The sequence below is a fragment of the Myodes glareolus genome, chromosome 6 (genome assembly GCF_982192425.1).
Source record: "Myodes glareolus chromosome 6, mMyoGla1.1, whole genome shotgun sequence".
NCBI classification, from domain to species: domain Eukaryota; kingdom Metazoa; phylum Chordata; class Mammalia; order Rodentia; family Cricetidae; genus Myodes; species Myodes glareolus.
In genome coordinates, this window is record NC_142031.1 from 5,750,863 (window position 1) to 5,766,856 (window position 15,994).

Here is a 15,994-nt window from a genome sequence, read left to right on the forward strand (position 1 = left end):
TGTCTCACAGAGGCCACATTGTGGTTTTTAATACTGAATGGTGAGAACCAGTGTCCACTAGGAAATCAACAGGTTGCCCCCAAACGTTTAGGGTTACTCAAGGTTCGAGGAGAGGCTTCAAACACTCCCCTTTAATCATCTGGATTCATTAATCCCAGGGCTTTTTGTCCCCTCATTGTGAGCATTTCAATTTCCAATCCCCCCCCTTTTTTTAAACACATTAATCCTTTCTTAAGGAGTAGTGCCTGTTGACTATTTGGGACAGTCTGTATTCCCTCTGCCCATCAGGCCCCCCAGTTCTTATCTGCCAGTAAGACTTTTACCAGTCCCAAACTTGCTTATCCTCAGGTGTTTCTCTGTTGTTGTAAACCTTAGTGGCAATAGCAATCAATTTAGTCAGATTTTTACCTTTAAGTCCTCTGAGTTGCTGGAGCTTCCTCTTAATATCTGGGGCTGCTCAGTTGACAAAAGCCAGGCTGACTGCCATTTGGTTCTCAGGAGTCTCAGACAGATTGGTGAGCAGTCTAGCAGGGGCTCGGAGACCATCTCTTAATGACTGCCTCATCGTTAGTTGGTCGTCCATCTCATCCTGGAACCTGCTTACGGCATTTTTGCTGAATTCTATCTCTTTCTTCAGTGGTGAACATTATCTGGAGAAATTGTTGGCAATCCAATCCCCAGGTCGGGGAACGTGTAAACAGGACAGTATCTCTTGATTTCTCTTGAGATTTCTCAGGAAAGGAAGGAGTCTGAAGTTTTTAGTTATACAGATCACTGGTTGAAAGAGGAAATAAACCAGGCAGGGGCTGCCATCCCCATCAGGAAGTCCCACAGTGCAGACAGGGAGAGCAGGAGACACCATTGCCCATCGCTGACCACCTGTGGCTTCCCTGAAAGAGTGCTAAAGAGGCTCAGCTCTGAAGTAGGAAGTTGGGGGAGGACAGGAGGGCGAAGTGCTCTGCAAGGGAGCAGAAGGTCTGAGTAGCTCCGGCTTCACAAGGGCTGCAGACAGCTGCAGCGGCCTCCCTGACATTCTGGAAAAGAGAAAGGGCAAGGTCCAGGGGGACTTAGGTTTAGAAGAAGCCTTTCCCATAGTGGAAATTATTTCACACATAACCATAACGAGAAGACTGACAACAGACATGACAACATGACATGAAACAAAATTGACAAGACATCGCTGCGCGCAGGGTCACGTGATCCCATACCAGTTCCAAAAGGCCGCATTTCACGACCTAATGGCCAGAGGAGGAATAAGAGCGTCCCCTATTTTCCCCTGGCTCTGAGATTAGAAGCGCGTCCGCTAGATCTCCTTGAGCCTCCAGACTGTCCGGACACCAGATACCAGAACCAGAACCTTACCAATTGGTAACCACAGAATAATAAAGTTTGCCAAAAACCAGAGACTGGGGTGCTCCCTCAAAACCAGGTTTGCGCTTCCCCGTACGGGCCACCAAAATGTTGGGTCCAGGGGGGTCGCACAAAGATGAGAACACCACCAAGTCTAATAAACCAGAAGCAAACTTTATTCCAGAAACCAGATCCTAGGAAAACCAGAAGCAAACCTAAAAATAAAAAAATAAAAATAAAACACCGCGGGGCACAGAAGCTTATCAGCTAGCTGAGACCACAGCCAGAAGTGGTGTTTGTTAGGCTGTGGCAAACGGCTGGTTTTTGAACCTACTTTTTATAGCAGGGGCACCAGTCATTATCCCTGAACAAAAGAATTTTACAACCTTGCCCCTGACCCTTGGGTTGGTCAGCGGAGACCCTAGGGAGGGGAGTGAGTGCTAATGTCAAGGAGGAATTTGGAATTAACTGGTTCCTGGGCTGAGAATTTAGGAGGAAAAACCTTTCACACTGTTTCCAGGTAAATCTTCAGATACTGACTGCCATACTTTATAACCTCCATCATCAGAGCTCATTAATTAAACCTTTGTATTTATCCACTGTCTCCTGGTACCTCCGGGTGTAAACTGAGGTCATGCCTCTCCTCTGGTGGTGCCAGTTTCCCATAACAGAGACAGTGTCTGACCCAGAGGTCACATATCTCTGTCTCCTAAAGGTTAAACTCAGTTTACACCTACTGTTTGTTAAGGACAGTCAAGACACTACCCTCAGTTTACAGGGAGATGCTCTGGCCTTGTAATAAAAAAGTCAGTTGTAAATAGCTAACTTGATGGAGATTTCCCAGGCATCCGAGAAAGTAATCCCTGTGAAGATTGATCTGTGATCTGCTGAGAAAGTTGTTGATAGTTTACTTAGGTTTACAGCTTTATGTGTCCTTCTTCCTACATCCTAAACTTCTACCTTCTAATCTTTAGTGTCTATATTTCTATTTCTATATTTTTATTCTTGTCTTCAGACCTTTCAATTAACATGCCCAATTAAAATTAAAGACCTCATCCAAACATGGGGTTTCCCTTTTTCCATTTACAAGCTGCCATTTCCCTATGGGTCATGTCTCTCCCTCCAGGACAAACATCCCTGCCCCTCTACCTTGTTCCCTTCCCTTCTCCTTCATCCTCTATGAAGGATGAAGATATCCCCTATCTTTGTCTCTTATTCACTGCCCTTTGTTCCTTTGGGGCAAATAAATCTCCTTTGTGCTGAGACCTTGGCCTTGGGGTGTGCTGAGCTGATCTGCTCCAAGCCACCATTCCCTCACCAAGAATTTAGTAGCTGTTGAGTTCATGAGGCCAAGTGCATCGGCAGTTCCAATCCAGCATTGCAGGCCGGGGGTATCCCTGGAAAACCTCTAGGCTTTGGGCCATGCTGAAGCCCAGAGAAGCTGAGATCTGGTAACAGCAAAGTGCAGCCACATCAGGGCAGATGAACTTGCCAGTGAGTGAAGGCTCCTGGGCAAAAAGCAGAGCATCCTTCTTCCATCACCGTTACCTGGGCTGCCACCAAAAGTTGCTGCCTACATAGGGTAGGTCTTCCCCACTTCCCATAATCTGAGCAAGAAAACCCTCCAGGATTGCCTGCCCAGCAGGTTGCCCTTCAGTTGCTTCCAGACCCAATAAAGTCAACAGTGTCACATACCCAAAATGAAAGTGCTTCTCGGTGCAGAGATGAGTTAGGAGCTGGCTTGAGGTTAGGATGTGGCCTGTGGGTTTCTTAAAATATGGTCTTCTGGAAGTAATCTGGAAAGTTAGCCATGGCACACCACACCCCCACTAGCCAGATAGGTAAATGCAGATAGTCGGGCCCTTCCGTTCGCACAGGCTCACATGTCATCTCAGGTTCTCAACAACTAACCTGCTCTGCACCAGGATGGCCTGGCAGATGTAGTGCCCGTCAGCGCTGTCGGCCCACCCACTTCCCTCACCCCGAGGCACCACTCAGGCTCAATTTCCCCTTCTCAGTGAAAACATCCTCCAGCCCATTTCCCAAGCCTCTTGCCTCCTCCCTTAACGTCTATCCTTCCCATTCCACCAGCTTCTTCTTTATCATCATCTCAGACTTTCAGGGGTCATTCGTGTTGTATGTTGAGTGTGAGAGACTTTTGTCCTGTCCTCAGAGAGTACAATGATCTCTGCTCAGGTGTGCACAAAGCTGTATAATGAATGCTTCTTGAAGGAGAGCTTGGCAGTAGAGTGGTCCAGGCTAGAGAAAAACTTTGAAAAATAGGTGATTTGTCCACTACATAATGTGGATAACTGCCCTCTGTCACTTTCCTCCTCTTTGACCTAGAACACCTTTCATTCAACCCAACAATACTGATGTACCTTTTTTTTAGATTTTATTATTTCTCTGCTGTGTGTATGTCTGAATATGTACATGTACACGTGTGTGCAAGTGCTTTTATCCATGAGGGCGTTGGATCCGCTGGAGCAGGAATTACGGGCACTTGTGAGGCACCTGATAGAGGGTGCCTGGGAACCTTCCAACAGACGGACGGACGAGTAGGCGCTCCTCTCTAAACCGCTGCGCCATCTCCTGCCCCTACCCCCACCCCCACCCCCGTGTCTTCTTGGTGTACCCAGGCAGCAGAGGGCTGGAGCTCTGCACTGTTCATTTCATTTTGGAAGAGTAGAGATAGATTAAAAAAAAAAAAAAAAAAGCGTCCGGGCTGTTTATTCGAAAAGGGGGCGTCGTTTACATATGTTTATCTTCCTCCTGTTGCTAAATGAATCTGTAACTTCAGGGCAGCCAGGGAAGTTACCTTGTATCATTAAATTTCTATTTCTGAAAATTCGGTTGGATTCTACCTGGGTCTATTCGCCTGTAGCTGGCATTCGGGAGAAGACAGCAAGTTTAGGAAAGATTAAAATAATAGGAAACCAAGAAGACCGTTCACGGCAAAGCACGGCGTCCGTGGCCATTGCCACGGGTCACCTCGAGGAGCCTCGATGCCCAGGGGACTCACAAGTGCAGCAGGGAAACCTGGCTCCACTCACCTGTCGGCCACGCAAGCCACGCCCCTGACCCGCCCCCTCCTGACTGACAGCTCCGAGGCCCCGCCTCCGGGAAGCCCAGCTGTAGACGGGCGCGGCTAGGCCCTAGCGTCCTCCCGGCCACTCCGCCCCCGACCCGGACTCCTGGCGACCGGGATTGGCCGAGAGCCGACCTCGCCCGACCCGCGCGTTATGTAAGGTTCTCCCGGGCCTTTACACCCGCCCACCCGCCCGCGGTTATGTAACCCCCGCGGTGCTGAGCCGGACTCCGCCCCCGGTCCGCCCGGCCCGCCCTTGACCAATAAAAGCTCTCGTAGCCGGCCGCCGTGACCAATCGCGCGGAGGGGGGCGTGGTCTGAGCCCTGGCGCGCAGGGGGGCGGGACCGGCGGCGGCTCGGCACGCGGCTGGCCTCGAGACCTGGCGGCCCGCGGGTGGGCGAGGGCTCGGCTGGAGGGAGGCCTCCGACGCTGCACGACCTGCCGCTCTGCCCCGGCCTTCCGCCCGGGCAGTCGCCCTGGAACTGTGCGCTCTGAGACGTATCTTGATGGTCGCCGACTTCCCAGCATGGACGGTGGAAAAGTTGGTTCGGGCTGAACGAACTCCCTGAGAGCCGCGGCGGGGTCCGGCCAGCCCGCTTCCGGCGTCGAGGTGTCGTTGTAGCTCGTCACCCGAGCAGAGACTGTGAACATGCTGAGGAGAAAAGTGCCCCTCAGATGAGCGTGGTCGGCGACCAGTCTTTCCCGAAGGCGATGGCAGGGACCCAAACAAGCCGGGTTTGGTGGCTGGCTGCAAACTGAGGGCTGCCAGGCGGGATGGACCCCTGTGGAGACCCGGCAGTCGGCGGCGACTGTCCCCACCGCAGGGGACAGGAGGGTCCGCTGCTGGGCACTTTCATGGACAGCAGCCACAGGTGACGCCAGGAAGCCTTCCCTGGAGTTGGCTTACAACTTTTTTGTTATATTTTTGACCCCGGGGGCAGAGAGTGTTGGAGGAGGCAACACGACAGGGAACTTTTGGACGATTGAGTGAGAATCGATGGGAGGAGGGAGTTACTAGAGTAAATTACTGGAGTAGGAAAGAAGTAGCAAAATGGTTACAGAATTCGATGGAGTTAGGTAGGGCTGAAGGAAGGTTGGAAACTGTCAAGTGTCCCCTACCTGCAAGAGAAAGGGCATTAAACCTGTGTGAGTTGGTGCGTCCAAACACTCTAAAAAACAGATACTTCTGATTGTCCACCATCGCCATATCTTCTGTGTGTGTTTTTTCTATTCAGTGAACATGAAGACAGAAACAGAATATCTGAAGAACTTACAATGATTGTCCAAGAAATGAAAAAGTATTTTCCAGCCGAGAGACACACTAAACCCAGCACCCTAGATGCCCTTAACTATGCAGTACTCTGTGTGCATAGCGTGCAAGGTAAATGAGTTGCAGAGAATAGGGTGCTCTGGAGTTTTCCAGAGGCTTGAGCATCTCTGTGGCCAGGACAAGCGAGTCTGGTTATAAAGTGATGCTTTGGGCTTTCCAAAGCCGGGAGGATGGGATCTGTCCGATAGTTTACTAACTGCAGTCTCTGCAGATCTGTTGCAAGAGTAGAGTTTAGCAGTCAAACTAAGACTCCTTTTTCAAGGAGCATTGCCTTCCTTGAAGGTTCCAAGAGAAAAGACATGTGTGCTTTCCTGTCATGCACATGCCTTGGAAATGAGCAACCATAATATAAAAAATTGGCTAAATTAAAGGACAAGCATTTTTCCTTCCCCTCTGACTTTCCTTCTGGAGTAGTCCGTAAGTTGCTGTGTCTTTAGCACAAACCTCTTTGCTTCACTTGTGATAAATAGGTAGTTCGTGCATGCTAATGTTTCTCCCATAATGAAATGTGCGTGTATGGACTTTTAATTTCTTTAACTAGCTTTAGAACTGTAAATAAATTTTGTTCCTTGTAACCTAGAGCATGCAGAATTCATAAAATTCATAGTCTTAAGTTTGCATAACTGACCATATTTTTGATGCAAGCCAAACATGACCTAGTTTTGAGGGAAACAATTAAAGTAGCCATCTGAGAAAATAAGTCAGCTTGATAGTGCTAAGACATGACTTCCTAAAGATACTGCTTTCACTGGATTACCCATCTATCTCCCTGTGTTTCTTAGCAAACAGCAACTTTTCCTCAAATCTCAGTCCACACGGAGCACCTCAGACAGACGTGACTGTGCATGGTCTTGAGGAGCTGGCCGGTCTCACTTCTGAACATGCTTCCAAGAACACAGTAAGATTTCATGAGTTTTGCCCTCTCCGATGAATTAGGTGAATTCTCCTAAGGACCTTCTCTAGGTGTTAAAATAGTCATTGAAAGCATCTCTTGCTGAGGTAAACAAAGGTGAAGCTGCTGAGAAGGAGCTGTGTGGTGTCTCCGGCCCGGCAGAGTGTCTGAAGGTAGATAGCAGCTCGCGCTCTAGCGCAGCCTTGTGTGTGAGATGTCAGGTTCTTTCCTCCCGTCAGCATCCCGTGGTCTCTCTTATAAAAGGGAAAGAAGCAGCCAACCGAACATGGCAGAGTAATTTGCTGCATCTTATTCTAATTTACAAATTGTTACTTTCTATTCATATCATTCTTAGTTCCAATACCTACTCCCTCAAGTTGTAACAGCTGAATTGGGTAGAGCAGGTGAGTTGAGATGTCATTTTTATGGGGAAGTTTTGGAAGAGACCTTTAGTGTGTGTGTATACATCTCTTCTTATTGACAGTAATTAAGCCTCATATTTTATTGATGGTGGAGATGCCTTAATTTAATATTTAGACTTCAGCATCGCTTTAATTTAATGTTTTTATAGGTATTACAAGGAGTCGTGTAGTGTTTCATAAGAGAGCTTGTTCTACTAACGAGCATAGTGCTGTAGTAGGTGTTTAAAGAAACAGCTTCTGAGGAAACATTCACCATAAGTCTAGACAGGGAAACAGGTCCATGCGAGCAAGCACAGTGGCCGATTATCAATGAAGTCGGTGATGAATCGAACAGACCTGAGGCGCAATTCTTACGTAATGAGGTCTGTCGAGGGCAGCTTGTGAAGGAGGCAGATCTTGAGCTCGTCTGATCTTTATGCTGAGCTTTAAGCATAGAACCTGCATGACTGACAGGAAGACAGCCCCCTCCTAGGGGAGAGCTGTTAGCAGAAGAGAAAAGCCCATGTGCCGCATATCCATTAGTCTGCACAGGAGCTGGTGTGGGCTTTTGGCATAGAGATCAAACTTTCAGGAAGCCTGGTGTCATTTTTATAATGGCTCCTAAGAAGCATGTTGCAGAAAACTGTTTCGGAAGCTTTGTTCTTTACAAGGGGTGCGTGCATGCGTGCCTGTGGGCACACGTGTATTTTAAGCCTTAGATTGTGGTAGAAATTCAGAAGAAACTGACTTTTCTGAGAGTATTGTGTGTAAGTTTCTCAATTTTTGTCTGATCTGTTTTTCCCAGGATACCTTTGTGGCAGTGTTTTCCCTTCTGTCTGGACGGCTAGTGCACATTTCTGAGCAGGCTGCTTCGATCCTGAACTCTAAAAAAGATTTCTTGACGTCCTTGCGCTTTGTTGACCTGCTTGCCCCTCGAGACGTGAGGGTGTTCTACGCACATACTGTTCAGAGTCGGCTTCCTCTCTGGAGCAGCCGGACCCAAAGAGGTAATGAGACGAATGTTAGGGTGAGTATCTTGCTCCAGGATCTGGTCATGCTTACAGAAGTAGTACAGACATGAACATGGATTTACAGCATCCATATTGTTTTCCTTATTCTTTGTGCTTCATTTGTGTATTTACTTATTTTTCTTTTTGGTTTTTTTTTTTTTGAGACAGTTTCCCTATGTAGCCAAGGCTGTTCTGGACCTCACTTTGTAGACTACACTGGCATCAAACTCAGGGATCTGCTGTTTCTGCATCTTTTTTTTAAAAAAAGATTTATTTATTATGTATACAACATTCTGCCTCCATGAATGACCACACGCCAGAGGAGGGCACCAAATCTCATTATAGATGGTTGTGAGCCACCATGTGGTTTGGGAATTAAACTCAGGACCTCTGGGAGAGCAGCCAGTGCTCTTAACCACTGAGCCATCGCTTCAGCCCCCTGTTTCTACATCTTTAGTGCTGGGATTAAAGGCATGCACCACAACAGGCTTTGTTCTCCTTTTTAAAAGGAACACAATAAAATGGTATTTTTGTCATTTAGTAACATAACAAACCAATACATTTCTTTTTACTTACTGAAATTTTGCAGATTTTATATGAAAAATAGCTTTGATTACCGGCATACTTCACAGCGGGTGATGCTGTACAGGCACTCTTCCCTTGAAATCCATACAACATGCTTCTTCCTATGCTGACTTCATGATCCCTTTGTGTAGCAGCTTTGACTTTATAGACAAGATGCTGATAGCCCCTACTCAGTTTTTCTGGCCCTAAAAGTTCATGGATCTCATAACTCTGTTTCCGTGTGAAATGCTTGTTTGTCTGAACCAGATATGCAGTCACAGGAAAGGGTTTATTTGGCTTACACGTCTCATCGTAGTCCCATCGTTTAGTGGAAATCAGAAAAGCAACTCAAACAGGACTGGAACCTGGAGGCAGAGACCACAAAGAGGGGAGCTGCGTGCTGTCGTGGTTCACATGAATTCCTCAGCTTGCTTTCTTATAGAAGCCAGGATCACTAGCCCAGGGATGGCATCAATCACCATGGGCTGGGCCCTCCCTCATTGATTGCTATTTGAGAAAATGTCTTACAGCAGGATCTCATGGCAGTATTTCCTCAGCTGAGGCTCCTTCCTCTCTAGTGACTCTAGCTTGTGTCAAGTTGACATACAAAACCAGCCAGTATATAGAGCCAAAAATAGCCTTAAACTGTAATCTGTCTACCTCTACCTCCTGAGCGATGGGATTGCAGTCATATACCACCAGACAAACTTATGCAGTACTGGGGATCAAACCTAAGGTTTCGTGCAGACTAGGCAAGCATCTCCTGGCTGAACTACATCCCGTTTATATGTGTATGAGTGGTTTTCCTGCTTGTCTGTCTGTGTACCACATGGGCTTCAGGCCTCATGGAAACCATAAAAGAGTGTTAGATTCCCTAGAACTGGAGTTCCAGACAGTTGTTAGCTGTCATCGTGTGAGTGCAGGGAATTGAGTCTGGGTCCTCTAGCAGATCAGCCAGTATCTTAACACTGAGCCATCCCCCTAGTGCCCCTTTTCTCTAATTTCCAAAAGAAAAAGTTCATTTTATAGTTCTGAAAAGTGGAAAACAAGTAAGCATGGTAGCTATGCCCAGCATTCTGGAGAATGAGGCAGGGTATGACTTCAAGGCCATCATGGTGAGAAACCCTAAGAAAGTGTAGCACAAGATTTGCTGTTTCCAATCATGTTTAAGTTCAGGGATTAATAGTATGAAATATGTTTACAGTCTAGTGAAACAGACTGCCACAACTTTCTTACCTTTCGACCTCCACTTTTCTGGTGTTTTAAATCAAGTGCTCTCTACCTTCCTCTAGCTCCATTATCTCTTTTCCCATCTTACAAATACTGCTATTGTTCATCTTCCTTTCCTAAATACACGTTTCAATGTTTGTTGTCTATGTTTGTTTTTCTGCTTTCATTAGTGACCCATTCTACGGAATTCAACACTTGGAGCCAGCGATCCGTTCTAGATTTGGCCAGAACTATTCTAGATGCTGGGTTGATAAACGTTGCCAGCTCTTTCTGGCTTTGTTTTTTGCTTTAATTTTTGTCTTTTGCTTTTTTTTTCCTTCAACAGTGTTTGTACCATCTCTTCATTCTTTTTAATCTTTGCTGGTTAATCATTGCCATGATATTTTCATCCCTCCTAAAACCTTATTGTATCCTGAAGTCATTACTTCTGTGATGCAGGCCTGATGCATCTGGTTTACTCCAAATAGTATACTTCTGCTATGTGAATCTCAGGTTTGCGCTTCAGCTGAGAACAGTTAGTAAGCTCCATGTCCATTCTGGGCAGTGCCTATGTTACCTGCTTCCGTCTCCTCCTCTGAGCTTAGAGGACATAAGTGGACACAACACAGAATGCTATATCTTCCACTGTCAGTTTGGTCATGTTTTAGAACACGCTTCCACTTAATGTCGGTTATATAAACCTCTCAGAAGGACCGGATGGCTGTTCAGAACTCATTTGAAGAAGTCAGGACTCACATTCAGCTTGTTGAGTGCCTTATGGGCTTGTGTCCACTGAGATCACAGAGTCTGCCTCGTGGTGAACATAGATGCCTAGTGTAATGTGTAAATGGTGTGAGCAAAAGGCAACTTTTGATTCTTTCTATCATCCCTTCCTTAGCCGTGCAAAGACGTGGTCCTCTTCAGTATTTTGGATCTGCGGGGTTCTCACTCATTATGTTACTGTGTGTATTTCAGCAGTTTTCCATAGTTCTGTAACTTAGGTCATTTTACTTCAGTGAAGCGTTTGGGCAGAGGTTCTACCTCCTCATTTGACTCTAACGTGCATTTGCCTCTAGGTTGTCACCAAGAAGGCAGAAGGCTGTCACTTCTAGGTTGTCATCAGGAAGGCTGGCAAAAACATAAACACTGCAGTAATTGGTCTCGTCCTCGAGAGATGACATTAGCAGTACATTAGAGTCATGAGAGGGTCATGCATGTAACCTAGAGCACAGCATTAGATCTCCCCAAGGGCAGAACAAAAGCAAAGGAAAACAATCACATTCATGTGCGTCAGAGAACTGAAGTCTGAAGTCACTCCACAGTTCCCCAGACTATTAGAGTGGACCAGACTGTCGTCAGACCGTCACAGTGACATAAGTGGATGTGCCTAGCTGGAGTAAGGCAAAGATGGCAGGGTCAGACGAAGGAAAGCGCAGGCACAGATGAGAGCAGAGTGGTGGGGACAGGATTGCTTCCCTGAGAAGCTGCCTGTGAGGGACACAACGGCCATTTTCCTTTCTTTCCAGCTTCACAGTATGGATATGCATCAGTGAAATCCTTCTTCTGCAGAATCTGGTAAGTAAAGGGTATGGAGGCTCAAAATGTGGCTCTCAAGTTTCTGCTCAACACTTATGGTGATGCTTTTGCATTCAGCTAGATTCTGCTATAGATACAACAAAATGAGACAGAACAAATAAACAAAAAAACGCTTGATTCTTACATAAGAATTTGTATGTGACTGGGCAGTGGTGGCACACGCCTTTAATCCCAGCACTCGGGAGACAGAAGAAGGCAGATTCCTGAGTTGAAGGCCAGCCTGGTCTACAGAGTGAGTTCTAGGACAGCTAGGGCCGTTACATAGAGAAACCCTGTCTCAAAAAACAAACTAATAAAAAATTTGTATGTGATTGAGAAGAAAAAATAAAAAGACTGAAAGATAATTGCTAGCCCTGTATATCATCAGAGCCCTTGGTTTGAAGTTAACAATAAAACTGTGTTTTGAGCCAGGCAGTAGTAGCACACACCTTCGTCCCAGCGCTCGGGAGGCAGAGGCAAGTGGGTCTCTGTGTGTTTGAGGCTAGCCTGGTCTACAAGAACTAGTTGCAGGACAGGCTCCAAAGCTACAGAGAAACTCTGTCTCGAAAAAAAAAAAAAAAACCCGTGTTTTGAGCCCCATTTATTTGCTTTTTGTTTTTCAGTCACATTTAAAATTAATTTTTAAAATTTCCCCACACCTATCTCTTAGTTTTTATAATTTTTAATAGCAGGCCTTAAAAAGAGAGAGAGATGTAGAAGAAAATTGACCACACTTTAACAGAAGTGACTCTTGTAGACAGGTGTCACTCTCTGAACAAATTACTATAATGTTACTTTCAGAGTAAAATGAAAAACTTTTTAATTTATTATTATTATTGAGACAGAGTTTCTCTGTGTAGCCCTGGCTGTACTGGAACTCACTCTTTAGACTAGGCTGGCCTCAAACTTACGGAGATCTACCTATCTCTGTCCTTTGAATGTTAGAATTAAAGACGTGCACTACCAGACTCAACAAGAAAAAACGTTTTTAAGTGTCACAGTTGCTAACAGCAGGATTTACGTTAGTAACTACTCCAGATGTTTAGAGAAGAAAAAGATATTTATAATGGAAATAACCAGATACTCTGTAAAACTGGGAGGGTTTGAGCTAATAGTGTTTGTGGGCCTACGCAGGAGGGATAATCCCACCGACAGTCAACAGGTAGGAGGGCTGGTATGGTTTACTGTTTCCTTCACAAGTGCTTTTATCAGAAACAGGCCTGAAATACAGTAAACGTGGGGGCATCTCTACAGGTGTCAGATAGGCAAGCCAACCCAGGAAGAGATAAGAATGAAAAGCTGGTACAGATTGACTTTGTCAGCCTGGATCAGACTTCACAGAGTCTAATGACAGGAGGTTTATTCCCTGTGTATTTAAGCCCTGTACAACTTGGAGAAGAAAAAAAAAAACTTCCTTGGGTAATACAATCCCTGGTGCACAGAGAAGCATAATTACATTAAAAACTCAACTCCGGGTATTGTCATTCCCTCCAAGCAGATGGATCTAGAGATATGCTGCCTGTGCTAGCTTAGGGGCCTAAGGGTCTGGAGTCATAGAGATAGGGCAGAGGTCATCTGGCTAGTTAGTTACCTCTGGTCCTGGTTGTAGGAGCCTGGGGGAGCCCCTGGCTATCAGAGCCATTTTGATTACTAACCACACCCAGTACTGGTTGTAGGAGCTTGTATGGCCTAACCCAACAGATGACACGGATCACCAGGCTGTTAATCTCTTCCAGTTCCCAGTTTTGATAGAAGGACAGGTTTTTCATCTTTACCACTGGAAAGACAAAATCCTGTGTGCTTAACATTCCTGGTTTCTCTAGAGATCTGTGACCACAAGGACCTTCATGCTATGCTCCCAGCATAAGTGACATACAGGTTTAAATTACACTAAATACTTGTAGGTCCTATCTGAATCAGACTGTTTAAAGCAAATTTTTTTGTCCCCATTTGTTTAAATACTGTAAGCAGGAAACCAATAATGTATAAATACAAATGTGTCCACTAGCAACAAATTCTAGACAAGAGAACGAGTTCTCTTGTGAAGACAATGGAGAAATTGCTGTTTTATTCAGACATTTTGTCTGTTTTCTGTTGTAACAGAAACCCTAAGAGTGCTAGTTTGTAAAGGAGAAGGGTTTGGGCTTGCAGTTCTGGTGTCAGAGAGCATGAAGCCAGTGTCTTCTTGGCATTGGGCAAGGGCTTCATGATGGAGGGCAAACTGGCATGGGCAAAAAGGCAAAAGGAGCCAGACACCATAACAACCAGCTCTCACTAAAGTTAGCCCACTCTGACAGACTCTGCATTGATCCCCTCATAATGGCGGTGCTCCCATGACCTCTTAGAGCTCCACATTGCTCTCACTGCCCTTGCACTGGTTGGGGACTTTGGATATGTACTTTGGTGGTGGCGATGATGGGACCCTTTTCTGAGCAATCCCAGTTGCAGCCAGTGCCCTAAAGAAGGTGAGCGAGTAAGCCAGGCAGCCTTAAGGAAGTTCCTGAGGAAACATGGTCCATGTGGAAGGAACAGATGTGCAAAGGCCCTGGGGTGGAACACACCTGAGTGTGGAAAGGTTAATGGAGAACCTGGCTGGAACAGAAGGGAAGAGAGGAGGGTAGATGGAAAGTCAAGGCCTAGTGTAAGAGTCTGCACTTCCCAATGGATACCCATGCCCGACCCAGGCTGCGCGCTTCCTGAACTCGGGCCCACGAGAAGGGACGATTGTCCTGAGGGTTGAAAAAGAGACACAGACAAAAAAGACTTGGCTCATCTACAAGAGTAAATGGCAACTTTATTAAACTCAAGACAGGTATTTATACCAGTGGGCTAGAAAGACCGAAAATGCAAGGCCTCCTCCCAACCAGAAGCAGGAGGAGAAGATTAAAGCTTCCCCGCCCCTTGGGCAGGGTCAGCTAGGGGAGGCAGGCTATCGGCCCACTGCTAAAACCTTGAATACAAGTGGAATCACCATAACAAAGAGAACCAGGTTCTAGTTAGGTTATCCCCTCAAGCCAGAGCTAGTGTAGTCTCCAGGAAGTCGGAGGTCACACGGCCCTGCAAATCACCAGGAGAGAAGGGAAGAAACTTTGGTAGCCACAGCCTAGATCACAGGGAATTTCACACTCAGAAGGAAGTATTTGGTTGAGATTAATTGCTTTCAAAACCTTTTCCTTAGGAATTTCTAACCTAACAAGCCGAGAAAATAGTATAATGAGCCAGTATGTTCTGATTACCCAACTCTAAGCCATGGCCAGCCTGGTGCCACCTGTTCTTCCACCAGTTCTTCCCCTCTGCTCTCTTATCTCAGAACTCAGACATTTCCTCCATTAGTATTTCAGAATGTATTTCTAAAAAGCAAAGTTACCATTCACCTTATGATGATAAAACCGTCCTGGTCTTAGACTAGTTAGGATCGATGCCCCGCCCTTATAGCGGTATCCACATGGTCTTTGACAGCCTCCTTTGCCTTTAGTCATGTGACATCCCAGACTGAGTCGTGCTTTCTCCAGGTGTTCCCTGTTGCAAGTGGAGGGAAATGACATTACCATTGAGACCCCATCAGGATGAGGGTCAGTCCTTACTCTGGGGCTGCAGTATTTGTGTACAGTGCTAAGAGGTTTCATTTATCATTTAAATTAGAAAGGACTGTGTGGGCTGCTATGTGAAGGACCAGGTCAGCTGTAGCACTGGAAGGCTTGGGTTGTTGTAAAGTCAGGCTAGTGAGGTGGTAGAAGAAAAAATTTGGTTACTTTGCCATGACTTATTGACTGAGGTTTCTGTCCTGCCTGGTCTTGCAGCCATTCAGCCCCAAAGAAATACAGAGGTCTACATTAATTATAGACTGATTGGCCTGGTAGCTCGGGCTTATTAACTCATAACTATTAGCCCATAATTCTTGTCTGTGTTAGCCACGTGGCTTGGTACCTTTTTTGGCGAGACAGTCGCATCTTGCTTGCTCTGTGTCTGGCTTCCTCTCTGTCTTGGTGCCGACTGCAGACTGAACCTTTCCTCTTCCCAGAATTCTCCTGTTCTCACCCCACATATACTTCCTGCCTGGCTACTGGCCAATCAGCGTTTATTTAAAATACAATTGACAGGGTACAGACCATTGTCCCACACCAAGGACTTAAGGGTTATAATTGGAACATGATATAAAAAGGAATGAGGGATTGGTGATAGGAATCTTGGGTGGAGATATCTGAGGCCCAGGAGCATGGAGCAAAAGCACCTTCCTGGAGAGGAGCTGTGTCTGGGTTAATCTGGGTTTACATTGAGACTGTATGAAAACATAGTTCTAGGTAGAGGTGCAGGCCTGCAGGTAATGTGTAGTGCAAGTGTATATAAGTGACGTTTAGAACCCTTGGTATGGACAAGGCTGAAGAAGTTCTTTATAGAGAGAAGCTGGACAAATGGAGCATGAGCTCCGTGTAGTTGGGAGAAGGCTGTCATCCGCATGACTAAAGTAGGAAACAGGGTCATAGTGAGGATAGCCAGTACACTGGGACTGGCTCTGGCAGCTCTGAGACTGCCTTGGGATTGAAGTCACTAATCTAGATTGAGTTAGAAGAGAG

General features: G+C 46.1%; 1 protein-coding gene across 13 annotated transcripts in view; it reads left to right on the forward strand.

The window, feature by feature from the left end:
• The first annotated feature begins 4,795 nt into the window (after nt 1-4,795).
• Per3 (period circadian regulator 3) overlaps nt 4,796-15,994 on the forward strand; it is a 45,467-nt gene continuing 34,268 nt past the window's right edge. For 7 of the 13 annotated variants that reach the window (XM_048415714.3, XM_048415718.3, XM_048415701.3 and 4 more), the window contains exons 1-5: nt 4,797-5,311; nt 5,675-5,820; nt 6,552-6,667; nt 7,868-8,069; nt 11,372-11,420. In XM_048415714.3, the coding sequence (XP_048271671.3) occupies nt 5,214-5,311; nt 5,675-5,820; nt 6,552-6,667; nt 7,868-8,069; nt 11,372-11,420 (611 nt within the window). In that variant the 5' untranslated portion in view covers nt 4,797-5,213. Of the gene's footprint in view, nt 5,312-5,674; nt 5,821-6,551; nt 6,668-7,867; nt 8,070-11,371; nt 11,421-15,994 lie in introns of all 13 variants that reach the window. The other 6 variants (XR_007228019.3, XM_048415678.3, XM_048415692.3 and 3 more) reach the window with 2 other exon arrangements.